The following is a 26,687-nucleotide window of genomic DNA, read 5'->3' as shown; positions in this document are numbered from 1 at the left end:
TAAATACTATTCACATTGTTTGCTGAAATTGTTGGCGTTGGGATCAATCTACAATTTCTCATCGTTCAGACGAATCCGAAACACATAAGCGCAGCATCTATGACCAAACATGCGATTTGCCTTCAAGAACGTCTTCATTCAATAAGTGGTTCGTATTAGACCAGATTATAGTCATGGAACTCCTTGCGCATATCTCTCTTCTAGATATATCTAGGTAGGTGGAAGGGCCTTATTAAGCGGCTAAGTTTGGGCCATGGTGGTAAAATCCTGTGGATGTGTCGTATTCTATGGCAAACACCGAACGTATCATCGACCGCGAGACCAAGAGGCATGCAGCATCTGGCGTGAGCTTATGCAGCGCTATCTCCATTGAGGTAACCAATGATTTCGATCTTTGAAGTTGTACGTAGGCCATTACTCGGTTGTGTTCCTTGCACCCCAGACATGGACAAGGGGTTTTACTCGGAGAGCATATGGCATGAAGAGGACAGGCAAAGCAAAGAATGAAAGAAGGAATAGCAACCAAACATAATATTGAAGAGTCAAACATGAATCATATCAACTTCCAAGACAAATGCGGAAAGACCCGGCCGATGCGGTTCTTCTTTCCTTCCTGGACTACCCCCACCCACCTCTTGCTTAGCAATTAATCTTGGACATTCAACTTCCCAGAAGATTCTAGCCCGTGACTCGTGTGAGGGGAGAATTGCCTGGAGAGAAAAGAAAATAAGAGAGGCATAGTGCCTTTGCAACTGTCAAGGGGGCGCCTCGAATGGTGAAGCGGGGTAGATTGTTTACTAATCCGCGAAACTTTTTTTTCCCTTTTATCAAGCTCACATCTTGAGGATATTTCTCCCCGAGCCTATTGCGCAAGGGCATTCCTTCATTTATGCCTCCAAGAGTGATCCCTACTGTTGCGCTATAGAAAGCCCATTTTCCGCCTGGAATTTATCGACCAGATTGAGTGTACTGCCTCTGCGAGGGGAATACTTCTGCGATGGGTTTGCTGTAACGTCATTCCTCAGAAACTTCATGCGCGTACAAGATTCTAACATACTGCAAACGTTCTTAGGCAATTAGGAACTGCTCTCGAATGGCCCGAGGCCAAGAAGAATGCCGATAAGGTTAGGAAATGGGGTATCGAGGTTGGTCTTGTCGTTCTCAGAAAATTGTCGATGATCAAATGATTGACTCTTAAAGCAACTTCTCGCGATCTGGAACAGGGCCAAGGGGAAAGAACGAGATGTGCTTCTTTGGGGAGACGAGGTGACGCTTCTCGATGCATGTCTAAGGATATCTGTTAACGTGCGATATGGCTCGTCAGGTTGAATATCTTGTCGTTGCGTTCGACGACAGCCACCGAAAAGTCCGGTTATCCCTTGCTCAAGCCGATATCCTCAAGTCGCTTGCCCGAGATGCGGCTCTATATAAGGTTGGAGGAGATATGTCCGATATGAAAGCTAAGCAGTGAGCATACCAACACATTCAAGCTACACAAGCCATCTCACTAATAACTACTCCAGTGAGGACGAAGCATTACCGACATTCCACCCAGAGTTTGGAAGATTTATGTTGGAAGCCACACCCGGGCGACCATGGGGCATCAATCTCACAGATTTGTTAAAGGTGGAATCAAATATGCGCTGGAGGTACGATTCTGGACCAAACCCCGTCGCAAGAATTATCAAGCTGATTTTAGACCCATAGGAGGGAAATCGCAAAAAGGCACATGGCTGATAATGAATACCCCATAACGCTCACCACCTTCCCACGCCTTGGAGGTCCGGAAGACTACATTCAGCCCTATTACCCCCCTTCTGGTCCTGCGTTGCGGTCCCAATTCGTCCCTGATGAGATCGCCAATCCTCATATCAGGTTTCCAACCTTAGCTGCCAATATTAGATCTCGACGTGGCCGCAAGGTCGAGATAAATGTACCCGTGTTCAGAGATACGAATACCCCATGGCCATTTAATGACCCTACAGTGAATTACGATTTGCACGACTGGCCGGAGGATGACGACGTGAGAAATGGAGCTGCCAAAGAAGGTCATGTGTATATGGATGCCATGGCTTTTGGCATGGGAAGTTGTTGCTTGCAAATAACATTTCAAGCCAAAAATATTACTGAAGGCAGGACATTATATGACCAGTTAAGTCCATTGGGTCCAATTTTATTGGCCCTTACAGCTGCAACTCCGATATATAAGGGTTTCTTGGTGGACACCGATGTACGATGGAATCAAATTAGTCGGGCAGTCGATTGCAGGACACCGGAAGAACTTGGTGAAAAGGTAAGCATCATACTATGGAGATGGCGAATAACCGATCTGACTTGAGTAGCCCCTGAAAAACGACCGCTGGAGAATACCAAAATCACGATATGCATCCAATTCCACATATATTTCACAGGATCGGCGGTTACGAAAGGAATATATGGATCCGAATCTTGTCATTGACGAAGATATTAAAAAACGATTGATAGAAGGCGGAATGGACGACTTGCTAGCAACACACTTTGCACATCTGTTTATTCGCGACCCCATTGTCATTTTCTCGGAAGACTTGAAACAATTAGATCTTAATGAGGTCAATCATTTTGAGAACCTACAATCCACCAATTGGCAGCATATCAGGTTCAAGCCACCTCCACCTGATAAGGATATTGGCTGGCGAGTGGAGTTCCGATCAATGGAGATTCAGATGACCGATTTCGAGAATGCAGCATTCAGTATCTTCATTGTGCTCGTTACTCGAGCCATTCTCAGCTTCGATTTGAACTTTTATATCCCAATACAGCGAACGACGGAAAATATGGAGACGGCACATGCTCGGAATGCGGTTCTAGAGAAGAAGTTTTACTTTAGGAAGGATCCCTTCCCACCTAGATCATCGCGACAGTCACACTTGCACAATAGTGGGACCGAACCGTCCTCCGCCGGTTCTTCCACTACAGTCAGCGCTCCCCCATCACCACCATTAGGGCCTGTCGATTCAGAATATGCGTTGATGAGCATATCGGACATCATCAACGGATCCGCAGATGGCACGTTCCCTGGTCTCATTCCATTGGTGGAATCGTACTTGAACAGCGTCAACGTTGATGTGGAGACAAGATGCTCATTGGCACGATATCTGGACCTGATCAGGAAACGAGCAAACGGCACACTTTGGACTGGAGCAAAGTGGATCCGCGATTTTGTTGCCAACCACCCAGACTATCAGAATGACAGCAAGGTGTCAGAAGGTATCACCTATGACCTGGTTAGGGCCGTACAGGCTATGGAAGAACAGGAAGGGAAAGCAGGCAGTATAGGATGGCAAATGCTTACGGGGCAGAAGTAATTCATCCCCTCCAACACTGCTCTTGTTTACATCTAGATAATTAACGTCATACTTCACGTGTTATGATCATATCATTCTTGTCAAATACTTTGAACCATTTTTGTGATAGAGAGATGTAGAAATATGAATCAACATGCACTACATCTGACCTGTTCTGTAGACTTCTCGCCTCTTTTCCCCTCGTGATAGGGTTCAAGAACAGGTTATTCATAACCCCTCCAAGGTTGGTGTGCTATTCCAGGGATACCACGGCGTGTACTCAGCCTACGTGGATCATATATTTTGAAATTAGGAACAACACATCTGACATATTAGACATGCCAACGTATCCGAGATCCATCCAGTAAGTAGAATGACCCTGGGCTGTGCGGTTTGAATGATCTATATATAGGCTATAAAATCATTGGTAATGTACTTATATACATGGATAACTATGTAGGATGCTTGATTGACTCGTCCCAGTTTGCCGATGCCGATTACCGCTTGGAAATCACATGCAAAATTAGAGATTTCAGATGTGGATGTCGTCCAATTTGCCGCCCATCACGAGAAGCAAAGTTACTTCCAGGTTTGTGTGGATTCGTAGGATAGGGATTTGCCATCTTCCGATGCAGTGGACGTCGACCACGACGTTTTTTTTTTTCGACGTACTCGGTTGCATATATCCAAGGGAGGAGCAGGGATTGATGCACCTCGAGGCCATCGCTGTACTGGGTATACATATGTATCAAAATGCAATCGACTTGGATGTGTCTACAGTTTTAGGACCGGAGATTTCTATAGAAAAAACCACCTGGCATAATTCGGACATGTCACCAAAGGCCATAACTTGATTCAATATGACATATGCTTATTGTCGGGGCTGATGTGTCTACTCAAGTCCGCACAGACACGCCTACCCTAGGTAATAATGAGATGTGTGTGCATGGTGCAGATTTGACGTATGCACAGTGCAGAATAAGGCTTGCCAGATCACGCAAGAGGAAAATCTACAAGGAGCCACAAGTACTTCGTGATTTGCTCCCCCCCATGCTTTATTGACAGCTGTCCACCTATTTGATGCATTGAGAATGATTTCCACGGGATCCTGGGTTCCCAATCAGTCGTTTCATACACAGAAATCAAGATCATAGGGCCAGCGGGACGCTAGTACGACCCTTGTTCTGACGTACGGAGTAAATCTGACACCGTCCGTCCCAGTTTGTATCTAATGCAGAAGCCCCCCCCCCCCCTTCCTGACTGGGTAGGTTGGAAAAATGTCATAGGGTGTGCCAAAGACTGCATCTTGGTAAGCATTTAGTTCTGTTAGTTATTCATCGACCAATAAAAGTCGGTTCATATGAGCCCCGAGTGGAATACAAAACAGCTTGTTATCTTCGCCCGCACCTGGCTAGTTCATATCCCAGTCTTTGCTTGAAATAAAGATAGTGACCTGTTCTCATTCGTCAATACAATGCCAAACTAAAGCATCCGGCTGTGAGATCGAGATTGTGTCACACTCGGACTCAGCCGCGTCCATCTCGTTGCGTGTTGTAGTACGATCGCTGCTACTCGATCTCAACTTTAATCAAAGGTCAACATCCAAGGTCATCCATATCTAAACCATTCCTGTTCAAGTCAAACGGAAGCCCAGGCTTGTACACACACTCAAAACAAGCCATTCTCTATGAAGGACGTGTCTTCGATCTCCCCATTCCTCTGGAGACCAAGAAACTCATGAACTAATGCAGACAGTTTTTTGGGGAGGGGGCGCTTTGATCCTCCTGTAAACATGATTCGTGTCAGTGACTAAGATGAATCATCAGTTGTAGCCCAGAAAGTATAACCTAATTGGTCACCTCGTAGTAGAACCAAGGCTATTCGCCCAGCTTGCACAAGCGTGGCGGTGATCACACCTAAGATCAGTCAAGTTTTAACACAGATGATACTAAGTTGACATCGGATCAGCGTTCGGTCTAGGATGGCTTGTAAATAAATGTGGGGAGAGTAGGAAGTTTCTCCTAATTCTAAAACAAGCCCGGCCGATATCGCGGACTGTACCTGAAAGGGCGGTACTAGTTGAAAGAAAAGCAGGAGCAAGTTAAAGTATTCCGTACTCCACAGGCGGGAATTCAACGGTGAGTAGGACGAATAGTTGTTGGAGCCCTGCCCCATGCTTCGGTAACGGCTGGAACTTGTCTAGCGGTTTATACCCTGTCACGAACGCCTTGGGTAGGACAATGCACACTTTGTTAGTCATTACAGTAATAGAACGGTCATCTTACGGAAACAATACAAGCAGCACGAACTCGACTCCTGCTTTCTTGATCTTCCTTCGCGGATTGGCATTCGTGAACAGCTAATGCTATTGACTCCGGTAGCGTTGAAAGTGCGAGCAGTGGCGAGTCGTTAGTCGCGCCGGGTAAGTGATAGTTTAGAAGGCTGTTGGACGTATGACAGGTAAACCGTAAACAGCCGTTAGACGGAGCGCAGTGGACCCACTGTGATCTCGATCAACGGCTGTCATCACCAAACGAGGACAAACGTTTATGCAAATCCTGATGCTCTGTGAGCAAGCACGGCACTAGGTTCAACTTAAAGTTGCAATTGTTGGTTATAACCATCAATCTGCTTGGACTAGTCTTAAATGCGTACAGCCTAGTAATCCGCTGATACCGACGCGTATGAGATTGACTTCGAGAAGAGGACCTACCTCAATTGATTGCTATGCCAACAACACTGTCCGGCAAAGCGGTAAAGACCTCTAGCTCGGCGACCATGGTGGAACCGATATCTCAAGCTCCTCAAATAAAATTGAGATCTTCTAACGGCCTTGGCTAGACGATCGCATGTTTGAGGACATCATAGGCTATACACGATAAGTCGAGACTGGTATTGCGTAATGCGCAATTGCTCGTTACTTTCGGAACACCTTTCACGAGATTTTGATTGAGCTGCTACTGATGCTTCACTCCATTCCTCAGGACCCCTGTCGTTTCTCTTTTTCCTCGGCTAATTTCCGGGAAAGGCCAGGGAAAGAAAGGTGGTAAGGTCAAGACGAAAGATTTCCGGTAATTATTATCCATCGATCGATCGATGGGTTCGGTGCGTGCACGGTCAGCCATCAGCATCCCGGTGGCCCAGGCGCCAATGTATGGAGGAGAAGGTTTGTTAAGTTAATGACAGCTGAGCGTCATTCTTAGTGGCTTGGTTGCAAGGAGAAGCCTTCTAGACTCTAGCCTTTCCAAGGGCACGGGGTGCGTAGTAGTACCGAGAACATACAGAGTAGCGTCGAAATTTTCCTTGCTTGTTTTGTGTCTTATGATAACAACATTAACATAAGACAATATACGGAGTAGAATGCTCAATGAGATCAAGTACTTACACCGACTCGGGAAGCGAATTGGAGCTAGATAATAAATGACGGTGTTATACTTTCCGTGTTAGATGATAGTCACAATACCACGCTCTTCCATCGCAAGGTTTTGTCCTCGCACCGACCTGCGACAAGCAAGACGGGATGAAGCTTCCCACATGGCATCAAAACTCAAGTGATCAAGTACAGGGTAGTCATGACAAGGGGAGTTCGGAAGACAGAGAGTTGGGCTCTTGAGGGTGTACACTGTATGTAGTAGAGAGGAAGTTGGCGACATGTGTGGGTGTGGAGGGAGGACTCATCTTACTACTACAACAGTAGTGCGTATGTGTGCGATTGGCAATCAGTCTTCGCCGTCAAGGCAAGAGGGGGGGGGGAGGGGGCAGCCCAAACAGGCAACTACCTGCTAGCGCCGCCCTGGTTGAGGAAGGAGCTTACCCGAGTTGGTGAAGGATTTCGTGTAAAGTTACTCTGCGCCTTCCCTCTACTACGTACTACTGCGTAGTAGTACGTAGTAGGTGAAAGGACCAAGACTTCCCGTGTTCCAGCTTCACCCATTCAGGAACGTATCGACTACGCTAACCAACTACACTAGTACGTAGTAGGCCTTTGTAGACAACCTTGCTGTATGTAGTAATATGCCCAGTATTGGCGTACACCAGCCAGTGGTATACATGTACAGACTATAACAAACACCAACAAACTTACGCACTAGCAGAGCGTCTCTCCACTGCACCCGTTGGCAAGGCCAGTCCTCAGCCGAAACGGACTGGGAAGGCGCGTGAGACTCGCCAAGACTCTAACGTGCTTTCTACAAAATACAGAATCCACAGTGCAACTAATCCGAACCTACTAAGAGTACATTACTACATACAACTAACTTATAAGACACAGAAGCGGCACGAGTGCGACCGCTCGGGTTACGAATAGGAGGTTGCGTTGCAGTTGGTACGTTACTAGTAGTACTACATCCAGCATTTGTCAACCTCGCTTCGTACGACATGCTAGCAGCCTGCAGCTGTCCGTTCGCGTAAGCTTCCAAGGTCTGTCTCATCCCTGCCTTGTATGCCCTAACTATACTACTTGCCTCTATAGTCAACGGGATGGTTTTTTGACTTCGTGGCATGCTTAATACCCTTCGTTTATTTCTGATACATACCAAGTTCCAGCGAGTGCATGCTGAATTCGATCGGCTGCTTGTCAACGGGTATCCACTTCCACCCACTCGCAATCTGGTTGATATCTTGAGAAGATGAGTCAAGATTCATATGCGTGAATTAGTTACTTGCTATGCCTTACATTACCAGCTACTAGTGGATCGATCGTATGTCGTGTTGCGTGTTCACGGGTTTTCTGCACTTGTAATTCGGGCTGATCACTGGGATGCAAGATCCAGTCTTAGTGAAGATGCGGCCATGCGAGGAGCAGATCAGTACATCTGCTGCCGACGAATCCGATTGACCCATGTTGCTTGAACCTGTCGGTTACACGACGTGAGACTGCTGATTCCTGGTGCAGCGAGGGCGATTGCGAATGAGGGCAAAAACAAAAGGGTGAACCATGACTGTGTGTTATGTAGGGAGAAGTCCGATCTCTGGAAAGGATACCCCTGCGGGTTCCCATGTTCCAGTAAACCCCAAGGTTGTCAAGAAAACGACAAGGACAGTTCTTAGCCGAGATGCTTGTAGTGGCCTCGCCAGCATTGGTGACCAAATCATGATAGATCTCTTAGGTCGATGTCCTAGTCACATGTTAACAAGCGCATGACTGCCACTCTGTCGGAAACCAGTACCAATTGGGCGGTTCGCAATCTAAATTATCTAGGTAATTGACTGCTCATGCAACTGTTGTGGACTGACACTAAGAGTGCGGGGCGGGTTGTGATCTTAACATCCCTGATCCTGGTCGTTGCTAGTCCCGGGAGGGTACCTCTGCCTTCTCTCCGAGTCAGAGAAATCCCGTTTCGTTTATTCCTACAGAGTGCAAGAAGGGGGCACGCAAACAATTGCTAGAAATCTTGTCCGAGGAGGGAAAAGGGAAGGGAGAACCCGACTGAGCGACTGCATCTGCATGTCTGCATGTCGATCCTTTGAATTTTATATCTTGGCCGTTAAATATAATTTAGAATACTAGACAGGAAGGTTACCTAGGGAAGTATTACTACATATCTATGTAGTACCGATCTAATATCTCAGTCGGGACACGCTATTGTACTCATATTTACACTGGAGATAAAGTTCTTCTGAGCTAAATTGTCCAAAAAAAAAAAAAAAGGCGGCAGCAGCATGGCTAATGTAAAAAAAAGTATCAAAAAGTTGGGAAAAATCCAAGGGGCTAACTGGGAATCGAACCCAGGACCACTCCCACCCTAAGGGAGTATCGTACCACTAGACCATCAGCCCACGAGGGTAGAGATGTGCATTTTAGATACTATGACCCCATTTCCTCCTCCCAATAAATTATTTGGGAGGAAAGACTTCCCTGAGTCGACTAAAAGACATCCTGAAAGCCCTGGTTGATCATTCCGTGATTACCCATCTAAATTCCTCCAGGCTCGCAAGCTATGACCCTGACATTTCAGGATTTGCGATTGACTTAGTTTGGGACGACCCGGCGCTTCCCTGAAGTTCCCTCGGTCAAGTTACGCTTGCCAGCCACATGCCACATGGCGTTGAAACGTTGTTGCAACTTAGCTTTCCCTTTTGTTTTTGTTGCTCTGCACATGGTTCAATGCCGGATTTATCTCGGGGCCAGCAACCACGGGGATACAGGCGTCAAGGTCAAGCCTCCAGGGAAAAAAAAAAGGCATTGCGCGATTTAACTTCCCGTTGTTATATGCACAAATCTCTGACCAGCGGACAAAGCGGGTAGTTCCATCTACCTGAATGCATGGAGTACAGTCGCTACACCCAGGCGGCTGTTGATGATGATACTTGGCCGACACGACAGCCTGTCATGCTAAATCGAATCGAAGAAAAGTCAGGACTGCTGACTGGCTGGCCATTACATCATTTCCATGGTCCACACCCCTAGTCCTCCTTACTACTATGTATGGAGTACTATGTACATCTGTCTCAACACGATACGTAGTACTCGCACTACGCCAGATATGGCACTCCGTACCGTAACTAGTCAATAGTTAGTCTAACTACTCCGTACATAGTTAACAAGATCTTACAGAAGTAATTAATTTCTCACCGTGACAATCGAGGCTGGCACTAGGCACGTAACGTCTGTGAGATTGTTCGGACTACGAGATCAACACTACGGTATTTGAGAACAGTTAAAGTGTTATGTTATAAGTTATAAGGGTTAATATCCAGTTTTAAGTCTAGGGTCATATCCGCATTGAGCTGGCTGCCTCATGCACGACTTCTCGTGATAAAATACGGTACGAAGTCTATCGCCCTAGTCAGCCGTTGCACTTGCACTGCATCCTGTCGTTCCCGAGCTGGGCGAGATCTCCGATCGTCCTGTGGAATACATGAAATAACTTACGTGCCGGGTTTAAAATGAGCCTGCATAAGCCTGTACTATTACGTTCTATGTAGTAAAATTGAAAATTTCAACGACGCAAAGCAAAGCTGATTAGAAAGCAAGCCTGGAAGAAGTAACCGATCCCGCCAACCATTGGTCGCGGTTGGGTGCTCCGGCCAATCGTCGGACTGGCTGCTCGCCCCTCACCCCCATTGTGCGGCCCGACTAGCGCATAGATTAACTAACAGATGCCAATCGAGATTTGAGATGCATCATCAATCACTCGTCGACCGTTTCACTTCGACTCGATCGACCAAGTTACGTATTGGTAATTACGTACGTATCGACGCCGGCGCCCAATGAGCGTCGTGCAGACAGATCGAGATTCGATATGAGATATGATATTGTTTGATACCAACGGCTGTGGTTTTCGCACACATTGCCGAATTGTGATTCGATGGATGATCATGGAGATAAACCACCGATACCGTGGAAGTACTATAAGAATGGTACTATAGTGCGTACATACTGGCCAATCCGTTCGTCGCAGAGAACAAGAAAATTCAAAACCGACACAGTCGCTCGTCTTGTCGCCTTACTACAAACTACGTAAGTTATTGATCTGCCCGTAATGCCAAAATTACCACGCCGGAGTCAAATGCGAGTGGATCACGACAATGAAGCAAGCTCATTTGGCTCGATGCACTGATTAAACTGGGTCCATGGTTCAGCGCACGATCGATGGATCTCTTCTTCTGTGTCTCTCTTTTCCTTTACCCAACGGAGTGTAATTATTTGGAATGCGGGTGCCCACACACCCTCTTCGAGCTTTCTGGTTATTGACAAAGGCAGCTCGCGTGGGTTAATCGTCCACGCGGCACCCGAGAGTCAAGTCGTCGATGACTTTTTGATCTTTTTTAGTACGGAGTAACGGGAGCGTTATACGGTACGTACCTCAGTTGTACTAAGTATTTAGTAGTTAAGTGCTCCGTTTTTTTCCTCTTTAACTTCTGTTTTGCCCTTGGGTCCCTGTGCTGTGCATAGTTTCGCCCGGGGCTAGCGTGACCTCCTTCTCCTGCACTAATCAACTTAAATCGCCATCCCTATGAAGATTGGCGGCGGATCGTGGCTGTTGCTTGAATGAAAACCTGACCGTATGTAACTAACTACGGAGTAATTTTCCATCTTATGTAAAATCACATGACAGTGACCACCAAACTGTGTGTGTAAGTACATCGACTAGATAACTAGTCTTTTTCCCTTTGGTCTGACTTTACAAGAGACAATTATGCTTTTAGTACGCGGTTCTGTAAACTTGTTAGGTTTGTTCTGCAATATAGCGTATAGTATATACCCCATATTGACAAGCATTTGGCTATAGAATGCATGTGGAGGAGAAATTGACTTCGCAGCGCACAGTTCTACGACTGACCAGTTGCATCAGGTCGGGAAATGGACATCCTTAGGACACAAAGTATCCAGCATTAAAATCCATGGAAGCGAAACGCATCAGTAATATGGTCGATAATATGGACGATGATCTCTCCTTCGTATGTAATTTGCACGTAGTCAGTTGCTAAGGTGTATCTGATTTCCCACGAACGACGTAATTAATACTCATGTATTAATACAGTAAGCAATACCTTACACGACGGTACAAAACCGACGAGAAATGAGAAGGCGTACTAAAAGAACGCGCTAAACGGTGACTAACAAATCTCTCCAATCTCCACCCCTGACTCCCTGAGGTGCCATCATAATTTGCTCCACCCCAAAAATGACCCTAGCCCTGGTCCCAATGGCAAACTCCACAATAACTAGCGCAAAATCTAGAGATCCGCAATTTCACGACCGGTACAGATTACAAGCATGGGTAACCCGCCGTAATTTATATACTAACGACGTACTAAATCTTACTGACTATGGACTTGGATCTTATCATGAAATTAGACAAGAAAAAAAAAAAAAGCGGAACCCCCATACCCAAATGCGTAATGGCATCGTCGGATGTTGGCGAGGCTCACTGAGGACTAAAAGAGAGAGCGAGAGACAGAGAGAGAGAAAGAGAGAGCGCGAGATGTATTAGAACAGGAGGCAAAAATAGAAAGAGTCCAAAAAAGCAAATGCGGTAGTTCGTTATTAACTAAGAGACTCAAGAAAGACATTTACCCATCGAAGTGGACCATCACTATATTATTATTTCTTTTTTCTTACTGCTATGTACGTACTGTGTACTTCGTACTGGATACCAGTTTGGCCGGGCTAGTTTGTTTAGTTTGTAACTTTGTTATATGCTAAGCTACGATCTCTCTCCACGCCATCTGAACGGCTCAAAACCCACCAGCGCCCACCTTCCCATCCACACGCTCCCTTCCTTCTTTCCCTCCTCTCTGCCTCTCACATCTCAAAAGGGAAGGGGAAATTTAACATCTTTCGTCTCTCTTCCTCTCTCTCCCTCTCCCCCCCTCCCCTCCCGTCACATTCCTCATTCTTCGTTCTTCTCTTTATCCTCCCGACGATTCTCTTACCCTCTTCCTTCTCATCTCCCCCCCCCCTCGCGTCGACTGCTCGATTGTGGCGCCCCTCCGGAGATACATCATTCACCTGGTACGAAGAAAATCGAGAGGGCATTGAATAGGGTTTCCCGAAGCAAAGGATCAGGATAGGACAAAGGAGAAAAAAGAAAAGTTTAAAAGGCGGGAATTGAAAAAAGCAAAAGAAAGAATCATAAGAGGTTTATTGCATATTCGGCCAGCGAAAACACAGCAATACATACGTACTACACACTACATCTACATTACTACATACTACAAAGCCATCCCACGCGACATTGGCTTAAATCCCTTGCATTGGCACTCCCGCTTGACCCCTCCAACCACGTCCGTTGCTCACATTGTCGGCCTTCAAAACTTCGGTACATCGCGATTCCACACCAGGAAATTCGAGATCACATCTTGAGTCCAACGAGATTGATATCTGATCTGTGGGTTCGCCGCCTTTCCTTCTTTGCTGTTGTCCTCTTTTCTGCTTGCCATTGTTGCTGTGGCGGCTTCGGACTGCCGATTCGATCCCCGATTTCCCTCTTGCGCCCATTTGCTCCATTGGCTAGATTTACGAGATCGTAACGGCCGATCAAGAGATCCCATATCCGCCACCGTTCATATTTGTCCATGACACTTGTAACTCAGACCTCTACTGGACTGTTCAACCCTGTTATACGTGGATGTGTGCCGAGATTGGGAACTGATCGCAAATCGAGGTCCGTTCCTTGCGCTTGGTGAGAGAGCTTGATTGTTTCCCCCCCTGTCTCGGCGTTATTTTCATTGTGGCTTTGTGTAAGACAACATTGGCTAACGCGTTAAATTTTGAATTATACAGTTCTTCCTCGTCGACTTTTTTGTTGCCTGGATTATAGATATACATATATATCTTCACACACGCAATGGCGACAGGCGTCAGTGTCAACCCTGCCCCAATCGGGCCTCCTTCAACAATGTATCCTGGTCCTCCTCACCAGTCTTACCCTACTCCTACCATGTCCTCGATGCCATCGCGACTGCCCAGTCACAATAACCCTCCACATGCGTTGCGAAGATCGATGGATTTGGACCAAGAGCCATCACCAGTTCAACCGCCTCGACAATCATTACCATCAATACACGAAGCGCTCGGTAACGATAATCCTCTTCCTTACCCTGGGCCCTCTCCTTCGGGTCCTCCATCGCACTCTCATACAGCTCCGAACCTGCTCTCTCGTCCTAGCACCGAGGGTCCCGCCGGTCCACCCAATCCTTTCTCCTCAACTAATAACTCTAACACAGCGCCATATTTGCGCGAACCACAATATAACTCACAACAAGGTTCGACAGCCGCGGCGGACCAACAACGAATCAGTATGGTCTCGCTGTCCACCCAAGGTTCTCGAAAACAATCTCTTCAGTCTCTTTCCGGAAAGTCTCCCACCAGCAGTTCGAAAACTGCACCAACTACCATATCCCAAGGTTCCGCTCCCTACTCGCCAAATAGCTATGGGTCTTATCCGTCACAACCTTATTCTTGGCCATCACAACCACCGGCACCTTACGATGGTCGCGCTTACAATGGAGGACCTTGGAAACCCAACGGGGAAGCCGAGAAAATTGGACACCACCCTGGTATGGCATTGAATCAGCCACATAGTGATTCAGTGAAGCGACAGTTTGACTCTTATGACGTCGAATCTTCCTACGCCGAGGTAAGTTTCTGCTACATATATTCGCGTTCAAGTCCTTGGGGCTAATTTTAATTGAAGATCATTGATGGATCCACAAAAACACTCGACTTTTCTAGACACTATGCTTCAATTGCCCACCAAAACCAACGCTCCGGTCCTATCCTGGGAACCTTACCGTCTTTACATGAACTCGATGATTTAATACAACAGCAGCAACGCAACCATGAGGCTCTTTTGCGAATTCGTAGCGCTGTCGTGAGCCAGGAACATGCGCTAGCCGAACAAAGAGTTCAGCAACGTCACGGCAAGATCGAAAATGGATATGATGATGAGCACTCGAGTTTATATCAAGATGGATTTAAAAGCCCTGGTGGATTTACCAGTGGTGATGCAAAGAAAAGACGAGGCGTAAGTCAATTCCTACCAAGATGGTAGCCTACTCGGGTTGGTACTAATGGATATTTCTCATATAGAAGGCAGCTCCCCCGGGACGATGCCACAGCTGTAATCGCGCCGAAACCCCCGAATGGCGTCGTGGTCCAGACGGTGCTCGTACTTTGTGCAACGCATGCGGTCTTCATTATGCTAAGCTGACTCGAAAAATGGGACAAAACAAAGCCGCTGCCCTAGCATCGAACCTTAAACCAAAAAATCTTGATTCCTCTTCGCCAGTACATCGATGAAATTTACACTGTCTCCTTCTATAATCATCGCCATTTTCCTAATGTTTATCTGCCGCTTTCGATTTAGTGTTACTTGCATGGCGTTTGAAGAGACTGGATTGCACTTAGAAGTTCCGGAAAGAGCTGGCGGAGCTGGCGTTTGTTCTTTTTCACAATTCATACCTGAGACATGTATCATTCCTTGTGTTTATTCCCTTGTCTTTTTTCTCATCCTTTGTTATTACTTGACAAGCTGGTATTCCCCTTGACGTTGATGGGCGTTAAGTTTTTTCTCATTGATATGTTTGATTTGACCATCCTTTATATATACATATTTCTGCTACTATTTATATGCCTACCATTATATATCCATTTGTGAGAAACATGACTTCGAGCTAAAGATCTGAGTTTTTGTCTGAACCTGAATAATTACGCAACATGCTGTTTTCCATCATTATCATGCTTTGTCGAATCTACATTCCTCGAAATGTTCCTCGAGCATACCATAGGTGTCATTTTGACAGATTAATCGAAAAGGCCAACATTCTTCGGGACTCTTTTCCGGTGAATACCTACAAATTGCATTTCCGTACATCCTCAGCCTACATTTAGTGGCATCAGTATCTAGCTCTAAATAGTGGCGACAATTATTAATGGCAATCTGAAAATCAATGCTGAATGTGATAGACATGCCATCCAATGCACCAGAAACGTTATACCATCTCTTGCCATGGGACTAATTATTTAGTTACTGCCGATCATTGAAGACAGCAAGTGCCAGCCAACTCGATCGTGACTATCAAATAGTTGGCTTCCAATCAATCCAAGAGGTCGATGTTCATATCCTGGTGCGCATTGAACATCGGTAGCTGAAATACTTGACTCGTGAAATGGACGATCAATATGCAGGTCTTGTATGTGTACATAGAAGGCTAAAAATGTAGACAATCAGAATGACAAGTGGTAGGCACCTCATGAGCTTATCTTGCGCGTGTGTACAACCTGAGGTCTATCTCGGACTCGACATGCCCATACAGAATCGATGAAAATGCAAGGCGATCCGATGGATCGCGCGGTCTAAGCCTTAGTCGTCCATAGTATACAAATTATTTCCCCATAAATATCAGATCGTCCTGACACTGCGCTGGGTTTGCGCATCTACAGGTCAGATCTCTAAGACTGCATGCATACCATATCTCCCTGCCTAATCAAGTAGGTTTAGTAAACCAACCAACTTCGAATATCGTTCCGTTTTCAGCGCCTGGAGCGAGTAACAGACTCAGATCCAGCATAAACCACCGATCATTTGACTTCACCAAACCGAAACTGTCAGCTTAACCTGCCATTTATTCCAAGTTTTGGCGGGATATGATTAGAATGATTGCAGTGATAGGTTTGTTTTAAAGAAACACTCTGAAAACACCGCCACGGGCTACGAAGCCCTAATTCGAATAAAGAGTACGTAAAAGGAGTTGCATCTTGCCATCGATGTAGCTGCATGCTATTACAGAGTGCTTTGCAGTTATTGGAACAAAAAGAAATGGAATAACAAAAAAGCAATAACATATTTACGTTCACCAACTTCAATTGTTTTTGAGTGATCGATCTTTGTACTCCGTCTGCGAACTCGCTTGATATTGACATTGGTATCTGCCACATTCTGAGGAATTCATCTACTAGATCCAGAAACGAGTTTATGTATTGAACGCTAGAGTGTGCTTTCTTTCATTTGCGGTAGTTACATTCATCCTGTATAAACGCGCGATAGCCCTAATATATCTGTCATAGGTTAAAGCAAACCAACATGCAATGCAGACGCCAGATTTAGATCAAGATCGAATGTATTGTGTCTCGAAATTGCCCGTGGCTGACATAGAGTTTCTCTCGTTAATGCAATCTAGATCATGAGATCTCTATCTCTTACCTTGGAATTTTGTGTATATTAGTATGCATTAGAGCGTTTCTTAGCATACAGGGGTCTGATTGGCTGTATCAGCATAATTACCACTTGGAAAGCCGAACAGTGGAGGCGTATCTACAAAGTGACCAATTGATCGCCTCGGAATTAAGAAACACACTAATGCATACTAAAATACACAAAATTCCCAGGTAGGAGATAAATTGGATTTTCAGCTGCGTAGTACAGAGTACATAGCCCACGACTATTGAATCCTTCATGTTGGTTTCCGAAGCTTAGCTTCATGTGTAAACTAGGGGGTAAGACCTAGAGTAAAAAATAACGGGCATACTTCGTGGCGCGGCAGTCGGTACGGTACGTACCGCAATGTCTCGTATGAACCAATAAAGCAGAGAGTACTACTACACTGCAAAGCCGCAAACTCCTGCCAGAAGACTTTGCTTTTTTTTCATGCATGATTTGTACGGTATCATACCGAACAAATGAGAGGGGAAATTACAACCCGGTTGTTGGTTGGTTTGGTTACGTGGTCGTTGGTTCAGAGTCTCGACCCTATACCTTAACTAGCTGCTTCCTTGTAATTTCATCTCAAACATTGATCTTCTTGCACAAGCTGTGAGATTTCCTTTTGGCTCCTAAAGAAAAAGCTTGGCTTATAGATAAACTCAGTTGCCATCTTTCTTCCTCACTTGCTGGCATGCTTGTTTATTACGCCGTACATGGTTCCGTAACTAACTTAATCTGTACATACATAATACACCACTTGCCAATTGATCAGTATTCGTATGGTACACCTGCGGGTTGATCTCTGAATTTAGTTCTCTGTACGGTACGAACCACTCCTGAGTCAGGAGTGGTGACTCAGGAGTGGTTAGTACTGTGCGGCGATACGTGCGAACCGTACATATTCTGAGACAAACCGTTGCAACCGTGTATTTGATAGTCTACTTCCTTATCCATCGTTGATCTGCAATTCAATGAGTTCTGATCTCGTGGCTGGCTGTTGACCAGCATTGGTTCCGACAAATTTGCAGAATGCTTAGAAATGATTGAACTAGTCGCGACTTTGCATTAGAAACTTCCTTACTGGGGAGATGATCAACACTGGAAGACAGTCTATGTATGTACAAAGCATGGAGTATTCATTTTGTAAAGTTAAACACTCGCTAAGTAGAGTTTATTTCTTACCATTCAATTAGCGAACGTCCCACGCTCTTACTGCATTGTCTTTGTCTTCCTCCATCCTCCTTAATGACGATAAGACTGCTATGATTTGTAAGGTTCGCACCACAATCTACATAGTATCTCATCTCCGTGGTGTAACAGTCAACAAAAGCGTGGCCAATTGCCGAGCCAGGGGTTCACCGGTTCTGTCGATCGATCAACTAGCTGCTGCCAAGAGCCGAGACTAGATTGAGATGAGATCTCGATTGTGGCACACGAGGAGTTCCATCGCCAATGAGCACAAGTCCCGATCTAGTTACTTGCTCCGACAGTACGAGTACGTGCTCTGTAAGATGGACAGTAACTTACTATAGTATACTAGTAAAATACGTCATTACTCCGTATGGTATGGTGTTGTTGTGTACGATGATGTATCATGTCGCACATTTTTATTAGCCCTCTCCTATGTATAGACACTGATACTAGGTTGTTGAGTTGACAAGTTGACAGATGTCAGATATTGAGTTAAAGAGATAGATCATATTTTATGGTTGTGCATATACGAAGTCAACATTAATTTTTCCTTTGTCGAGTGAGAGGCGTAATTTTGCACGGAGCACATTGACTTGGTATTTGAAATGTCGTAACACGTGTTCTGCTCGTGTACCTCTCAGAGTTTCATCGTACTCCGTAAGTTACCTATGGACACTTGGTGAACGTCCGTGCGAAGTTTATAAGACCCATTTTCGAGGGGAACATACTTCCCTAGCCACGGTAAGAAATCATTCAGGAACCAGCATCCTACATGGACATACACTGTGTATACATGGGTCCTCAAGTACTTGGTATCACAACTTGGATCGCCGATATGGAGAGTCGCAGGTCACAATGAGAACATGAAACGCCAAGATGGATGATGAATCTTACCAAGGAATTTCATAGAATACACACATCCGTGCGTACCTGTATTCCATACATGAGGGAAACATAACATAGTACAAGGTACATACTAAATTCCTGTAATCAGCATGTATAGTCAGACTATAACTATGCTCTGTACTTAAATGCATCTACGATACAGAGTACGTAGTAATATGCATTGTTTTCTGTGTGATGATCTTTTTGCTAAATATTACTGTTAGTTAGCACAAATGGCATTTTTTATTGCATTAATGGAATCAGTACCCTATTCCTATTTGTTCCTGTCATAAGCCATTGTTTAACTACGTGCGTAATTTTAACTCCGTTCTCCATGTCGTACATAGAACCATACTCCGCTGGATCATGGATGACGTTCCATTTGGATCCGAACCATAGTGTTGGTTCCGCTAATTGTGAGACTATCGATCCCCAATGCGGACATTCTAGTAGATAGTCTACAAATCAGGTAGTACGTACAAGGGGGTTTTTCCCATAGTTATCGGTTTAACTTCCAGGGTGGGACCCGATGCTACGACTTTGTTGAATCTCGATCTCGACTTCGGACTATCGAGTATGCACATGAGGTCGGTATGCAGGAAAGATGTTGTAATCACTAGTTGATGCTTATCCTGCTTCTATTGATGCTTGTAGATTTGAATTGTTATCTGTGTCATATTTGTAGAGATACCACACAGGTGATGCCGAATCACGATTTTCGGAACACCCAGGAAACCTCGATTATGACCTGACCGTAAAAGCAATTTGAAATAATAACGGCCTGATCAATAATGATTCGGAGCACTCTCCATATTCATATGTATGATATCTAGCCTGATATCGATATAGTGATGAAGGGGCCTTCTGTTCGTAATAGCCCGGTTCTGCTGTACTAGCTACATGCTCTGAATACGTACGCAAACTGTAACTAAGCCTGTACGCGCTTATTCAAATTTAATGTCTATTGAGCCATTTCCGCGACGTAGGCGGATCGAGCACGACATTTTTCTGAATAATGTCACTGGAAGGCAATGTATGGCTGAGATAGGGATAGGGCTAGTCTTAGTGTAGTTAGGGTTACAGACACAGACCGAAGCAACTCACGAAAGCAAACACACAACTTTGTATTCAGCTTTTGCAGATAAGCAAGTATCAAAATCTTGCTTATTCATGGTCCTATAGAGAATCGGAAGGAACATAATTTGTGTCTAGAACTATAAAGGATGGAAATGTATACAATAACGTATTGGGGTAAGAAACCAGGACTTTTCCATTCTCTTCAAACCCAAAGAGAAAATCGACTCCAAATCACACAGAATACAGTGAGATTAAAGAAGAAAGAACGCTCAACAGATTGGTAAATTGCTCCTGTAGTATACCAGAATGCATCGAACAGTTATTTTGCAACAAACACGATGTATAGTCGTTTGATGAACATGTTTATATTGGCATGGGCATGAACATGAGCATGTAGGTCGCAGTATCTATTAATGCGTATCGCATAAATGGATTCATATAAAGCCCCAGAATCATGGAAATATTAATGGCTCAAGAGATATGAGTTATTATGCGAGACGTTACTAGTTATTATCTTGTAATATGACTGAATCTTGACATATCTCTTTGCTATACCTAATACCATTGTGCTATGACCGAGATTTGTTATATCATAATATATTGTTAACCCTAGCACTATGGCATGGTAATACCATTACAAAACCCATTCCCAATCACTGGGGCATGACCGGGTAAGAACCTGTCGACAACCAAGCTCTTACGCCAATACATTGTTTGCCGTTGCTGCACCAAAATTTGAGTGGCATGGGCTGTGAAGAAGGGCAAGCAAAAGGCAAAACGAACAGATTGTCGCTAATGATAAATGATATAATAGTGTTCCTATGGAATTCGAACAAAAGTAAACCCTCGATGAACACCAGTCCAGGTAGGTAACAACTAAAGAGGGACAGAAACATAGTGTATCCCTAACCTCGCAAATACGAAGGAATACTTGTAAAGCATTGAGTGGAAATAGTATTAGCAGGTCTAACACCCCAGACATTTTGATATATATATATATGTAACAAAGATCGATCTTCAATAACATTGATTCCATTGGCATTCCAAGATCAAAAGCTGAATAGGCCACTTCGTTTCTTTCCTAAAGGGTAGACAACCAAAGCAGCCAAAAACAAACCAACAGTAATGCCAATGGCAACCTGGATCATTCCATATCCGATGTCAAAGACGACCCCGCTGTACATCCTACTGCTTCCGTAGAGCGACATGTTTTGTTGGGCCTCAAGAAAGCCTTGAGTTCCGTTGTTGATGATTGAATAGAAAGAGGTATTGTGGTTGATTTCGTCAGCCGAAGTGATGCCGGAAACTAGAGAACCACTCGCTGCTAGACCAGATGGCACCTGGACAAAAATTGCTGGAAGAATAGCTGCTGCTGCTAATCCATGCCGAAGTCGACTGTATAAATTGCCCATTACGCCAATAACAAACGCACCCAAAGCATTAACAACCTGAGTGTTCGATCCAAATCGTTTCGTTGAGCAATAAGTAGTCAAATAGCCACAAAGGGATATCAAAAGCATCACTGGTATCTGACGCCATTTGGCCTGACTGATGGTACTCAAGCAGAAAGTAAACATGATAACAAATGGTAGGCGCTGTAAGTAAGGGTTCTCAATGGGACTTGGAGGGCAGTAATAATCAGAAGTGGCATTAGGGTCTAATAGACCGTATACCGATGTGCCAACAGTGATGCCGAATCCGAGAAATAGGGAATAAATAATTGAATACACCATGCGAACCGAGCCGGCAACAATGCTACGAGACTGCAATTCCAGGCTTCCACATAAAACCATATATCCCGGTAAGATAAGAGCGATGGATGACTGAGCAAGTGCGGAGAAACAAAAAAGACGACCTCCTTGGTAAGGAATACTGCCAAAAGCTCTTGCGAGAAATGACGTGAGGACGGCAGCAGAGATCTCGAATACATTCGAGTATAAGTAGGAACGCGGTGACAGAACTAATTGGAGAATTCCAAGTAAACACCCGAGAAGAAATGCTATTGGCATATCGATAGGACGAGCTCCAAATGCGAAAGGGCCAACAGAAGCACTGGCGCAACCGTGCATGAGGATGAGAAACCAAACATTAAACCGAGGCTTTTGTTTCATGATTTCCTCCAGTTTTCGTGTTGCCCCTGCAACTTCAATGACGTCGTGTATCACTTCTTTATAGATTTGATGTACTTCAAACAATCGACCTAGGTCCACGCCTTGCGCAGCTTTGACCAGTTTGACATCTGCAGTATGGGTAACAGCATCGTCAAATGATATGACCATACAGCCAGGGATGTACAGAAATTGTCCGTCAATCTCCAACACTTTCGCCGTCATGCGCATATATTCTTCCAGTCGGTGCGTAGGTGCTCCATACTTCATCAATGCCTTACAAAGGCGTAGCAGATATCGTTGACGGGATAGGGTCTCAACAAGCTGCACAGAGATACACATCTCATCACGGGCATCTTCTTGAGCACGTAGCTTCACCAGTCTTTGTATATCTGGGGTTAGGCCACCACTGCTTCGAGAACGTCTTAGTGGTGGGTGTTGCCCCGGAGGGTTTGAGAAAGAGCCCTTGGTGCTCGAGTCTGTCCAAGAAAGAGATGGAGATGACTCGCTGGAGTTCTTCTCCCACCATTTCCTCTTAGGAGGCTTAACGATTCCTGAGTCTTGGCTAAGTGATCGTTCGGTGCTGTTTGTGTCATCGAAGCTACCATTGCGTATATATAGGCTGTCTGGGTAGCTTATGTACTCTGGACTTGGACCATAGTTTGTTCCGGCATTTGGGCTGTCGTGGAGTCTTAGTAGGTTGGCAAGCACACCAAAGTTGTTATGAGGGCAAGAGTCGAAATGGTGATCTTCAGTGGGAGTGATTTGCCCAGAGTGCAAGCCAGGAGAGGAGGCGTGGACCCGAGAAAAAGCATTGAGGCCCTTTCGAGTCATTTGTTGAACAAGTAAGAGAGTTTTAGAGAGCTTTATAGAACGTCCTGTTTCTCGTTCCTTAGCAGCCGACTCTTCCTCATCCTCGTTGAGCAAGTCGTAAAGTTTCTCTGATAAAATGATCAGAGGTAGATCTTCACGCACTTTAGAGACGATTGGGGTATAGACAGGTAGAATCACACTGGGGCCATGTATGTTAAGAAATTTTGATTTTGTGAAGCAAAGGCAAAGAGGCCAGCGAGCTTGCTCTTGAGCTGTTTTGAGTTTGTCTTCCGCGCTGATCCCATCATCGTAATCATCGTCAGTGATTTCAGTCGAGCACTCGTTGGTGCTTGAAGTGGATCCACTAAAGGTACTGTCATCTGAGGATGGGGATGAGCTATCATCTGAGGAGAGCCGATGGGAAGAGTCACTTCTCAAGTTATCAGCATAAGGAATGTTGGCGCCGATTGTGGGCCCTTGAAGACCAGAAACCCCTTCCTGAGTGTGGGAAACTGACGTCGACATAGGTTGTTGCTTTTGCTCCATCTGTAAGCTAAGCTGGTTGATAGCATACTCGATGCTATTGGTGACTTGGAGAATTCCCGCATTCTTTGGCTTGCTTTGCACACCCCCTGGTCCGGGCGTCTCCTTGATAGAAGTGACGCCATTGGGTAAATTCAGAGCTGATGTATGTGAGAAAGACTGGGAAAAAATAGAAGTTGTGCTTATGAACTCTCTAGGGGCGTTTCGTAGAAAATTCTTGCTTGCATCGTCGACATTATCAGAACTGAGCAAGGAAACGGCGGAAAACCCGCCAGCCATTGTGATAAAAATCAAGTTGCGGATCCCGGGAAGAATTCCAAGCTCGAGTTCTCCAAGATTTGGTTGGACGACTACACTAAGAGGTGGGTTGCGTGCGAAGGCGAGAAAGTTTCACTGGGCTGTATCTACGGTAACAGTCAGCATATTTGTACATCATTGCTGCCAAATACCGGCTCGGCCACAAAAGACAGTCTCGAGTAAAGAAGATACAGAATGCTTTTTAAGATCTTAAGTAGACTTACGAGAGTTGTGACTTACCATAATGTAGTTTAAATATGGAAGTGATGTACAAGGGCTGCTGCATTTGTAATAAGGGTTTGGCGTTATCAACCCTGGTGGCACGTCAAAGGGAGAGCACTATGTGCAAAGAAAAACACAAAATTTAGCTCTAGTATATGTAACTAGAATGCTCCCGTTTCTTTGATTTTGTGCTTCTTTGTCTGTGGAGTCTAGCCCAGAGTGTACAAGACAATCGTGACTAGGACTCTGGAGAAGATCAGACTTGGGGTAACTCTAACGTGGAAGCAAGAACCCGGTCAATCATGGACTAGAAAGGAGACTGGTGGAAGATTGTGCAAGTCCAGAGCCTGTGAGATAATTGCAAAACAGAGAAGGTTCTCGATCGTGATACATAGAAGAGGTCCCTCCGTCGATGGGATATGGCCTTCATATATACCTAGGTAGTTCTTTCAGCGGAGGATAGATTGCCGCATGTTTCAGTTAACTTTTAAATTATTCTATGAGTAAAGCCAAAGACACATAAAAAGAGTCGCATCGGCATAAATGTCCACTCCAGCACTCGAAACAGGGTCATGGCACAAACTACAGCCATAAGCTCGTCCATGTGGCCCCGAAAACGTTATCAAACACAAAAAAAGGAGTACTGGGATGTCATGTAAAGCTGCAACCATGAATCTTATTTGGTCACATTCCCTCATGAAGAAAAGCCATCGTATTTGGCCCGCTTTCTTGAGCAATGTCCCTCCGCGTTAAGCGTCGACGATTGAAGCACTCATGTTGCCTCTGAACCTAGCTAGACCTTGTAAGCACGGCTTGAACTTCCCGGTTGCCACCTTATTGCAGAAAGTGACCTAGTCCTGCATCTGCTCTGCATCTAATCAAGCCTCCCATCGCCTGATTGAGCCTCCATCATTGCCTTTTAAGACACCGAGGGATCAAGTGTGAATCAGGCAGGGCCTTCGAATTCTCAAAAATGGCATTCAAGCGGAAATTTTTTACAATCATATGTCATAGAGGGAACAAGTGGACCGTTAAAAGAGTCTTTAGACCTATCAAGTGTCTCAACGGCACCCTTTGATAAGCCGAAGGTTGAGTGATATGACGGATTTGGTCGGCCATGCAGCAGTGAAGGTAGCATCAGAACTTGGCTTGCACCCTTCAAGTGACACACACATCCCCCCCCCTCTTCAGCGTGTCTTGCCGACGTGATTGGACTGTTTTATCGAGTCTTGAAAATAGGGGGCCGAGGTAGTCGGCGACTTTAGGCATTCGTTCCGATTGCTCAGGGGTATTTCTAGAATGAAGCTCGAGACGGTTCTCGGATAGCAAAAACATCTTTACCATCTCAAAATAAGGATGAGCATGCCATTGCTGAGGCTGATGAGAAGGTTGATACAGATTATCATCTTCAACCAATCGGCACGACGACCAGACGAAGGGGCTTTTAGGGCTATCTAATTAAGTGGGGTGCCGGCACGGGTCTCCATTGGCAGTGGAGAGAGTGCACGGTGCTAAACGGCAAATCAACAACCCTATTTTGGAAGCATATCCACTATGTATATCAATTAGATAGAGAGTAACGTGAGGTATAGGTTCGGGTATTTCGAATTTGTTCCGTTTATCCGTCTGATGGTTAGAAGTTCTCACCGGATTTACGTTCACTGAATGACAAAATGGGGCCAGAAGGCATGCCAAAATATATCTGACAGTCCGTCTGATCAAAACATGATGGGTCACGCTTCCTATCCTGTTTCTGACGTGTAAATTACGAATGCATCGGCAAGGAGTGACTTGATCAGGATTTTCATTGCATATAGATTTCTCCTTATCAGCATTTGGCCTTGCGATATCTCCTTCCTTTTCTGTGGATCCTGGTATAAGGATGAGTCTAGGAAGCGCAAGTTATGCGGATGAGATACGGAGCACTGGAAATGGAATGGAGGTACATGATTCATTACGCGGCCGTTGACATCAGATTGCGGAATGGGCAGATTATCGGACTCTTCTGAAAAGATATGATTGGCTGCAAGCCAGCAGATGCCAGGAGCTAAAAACACGTGCCTGCATTAGCCTTGCGTCTTTAAAGCGTGAGGAAGATGTACAACTGGTCAATATTGTAAAGGCCAATGAGTCAATGACTGAATTATGTTGATGGATTGTTTCACTTGTTGGCTCTGCCGATTGGATTCCTAGCAATGGCCTTGCATCTCCGTTTTTCGTTTCTTGCCGCTTCCTTCCCGACTCCCCATGTACAGAGTGTGGCAGTGTTCATCATAGATCGGATCTAGGCCTGCTTTCTGCGAATCAGATCTCTCGTTGTCAGGCTTGGAATCGTTGGAATATTTACATCTACACAGCCTGCTCTGATGCTCGTCTGCAATTCACTTGTTGCGTATACTACTGATCATAATGAATGATACAGCTCAAAGCGGATGGATTAACGAGAAGGGAACATGCATCATGGCTCATCAAACATCGGATTCTTATTTGCAGCGCTCGGAAATTGGCCACTGACTTTTTGACTAAATTGCCAAATTATACTCCAGTGGCAATATCGGTTATGAAAAGAAGTATCT

The 26,687-nt window shown here is 45.2% G+C and overlaps 3 protein-coding genes and 1 non-coding gene across 4 annotated transcripts; 2 read left to right on the top strand and 2 right to left on the bottom strand.

Annotated features, from left to right (window-relative positions):
- Positions 1–997: 997 nt before the first annotated feature.
- On the top strand, positions 998–3,344 carry EYB26_000358 (uncharacterized protein; the record flags this gene model as incomplete). The annotated part of the gene is made up of 7 exons (XM_054259674.1): positions 998–1,008; positions 1,073–1,145; positions 1,201–1,266; positions 1,325–1,467; positions 1,524–1,649; positions 1,708–2,293; positions 2,343–3,344. The coding sequence occupies 7 exons, from the start codon at positions 998–1,000 to the stop codon at positions 3,342–3,344; spliced, it is 2,007 nt and encodes a 668-aa protein (XP_054115649.1).
- A 5,685-nt stretch (positions 3,345–9,029) lies between these two features.
- Positions 9,030–9,101, bottom strand: EYB26_000357. The gene has a single exon. It is a non-coding gene; the product is annotated as a tRNA-Pro (tRNA).
- Positions 9,102–13,618: 4,517 nt separating this feature from the next.
- On the top strand, positions 13,619–15,072 carry EYB26_000356 (uncharacterized protein; the record flags this gene model as incomplete). Its single annotated transcript, XM_054259673.1, has 3 exons — positions 13,619–14,410; positions 14,468–14,797; positions 14,863–15,072. The coding sequence occupies 3 exons, from the start codon at positions 13,619–13,621 to the stop codon at positions 15,070–15,072; spliced, it is 1,332 nt and encodes a 443-aa protein (XP_054115648.1).
- Positions 15,073–21,177: 6,105 nt separating this feature from the next.
- On the bottom strand, positions 21,178–23,871 carry EYB26_000355 (uncharacterized protein; the record flags this gene model as incomplete). Its single annotated transcript, XM_054259672.1, has 2 exons — positions 21,413–21,468; positions 21,561–23,871. 2 exons carry the CDS (start codon positions 23,869–23,871, stop codon positions 21,413–21,415), a joined length of 2,367 nt encoding a protein of 788 aa, XP_054115647.1.
- Positions 23,872–26,687: the final 2,816 nt, after the last annotated feature.

This window comes from Talaromyces marneffei, chromosome 1 (genome assembly GCF_009556855.1).
Source record: "Talaromyces marneffei chromosome 1, complete sequence".
Lineage (NCBI taxonomy): Eukaryota > Fungi > Ascomycota > Eurotiomycetes > Eurotiales > Trichocomaceae > Talaromyces > Talaromyces marneffei.
This window is presented reverse-complemented; position numbering and strand designations above follow the sequence as displayed.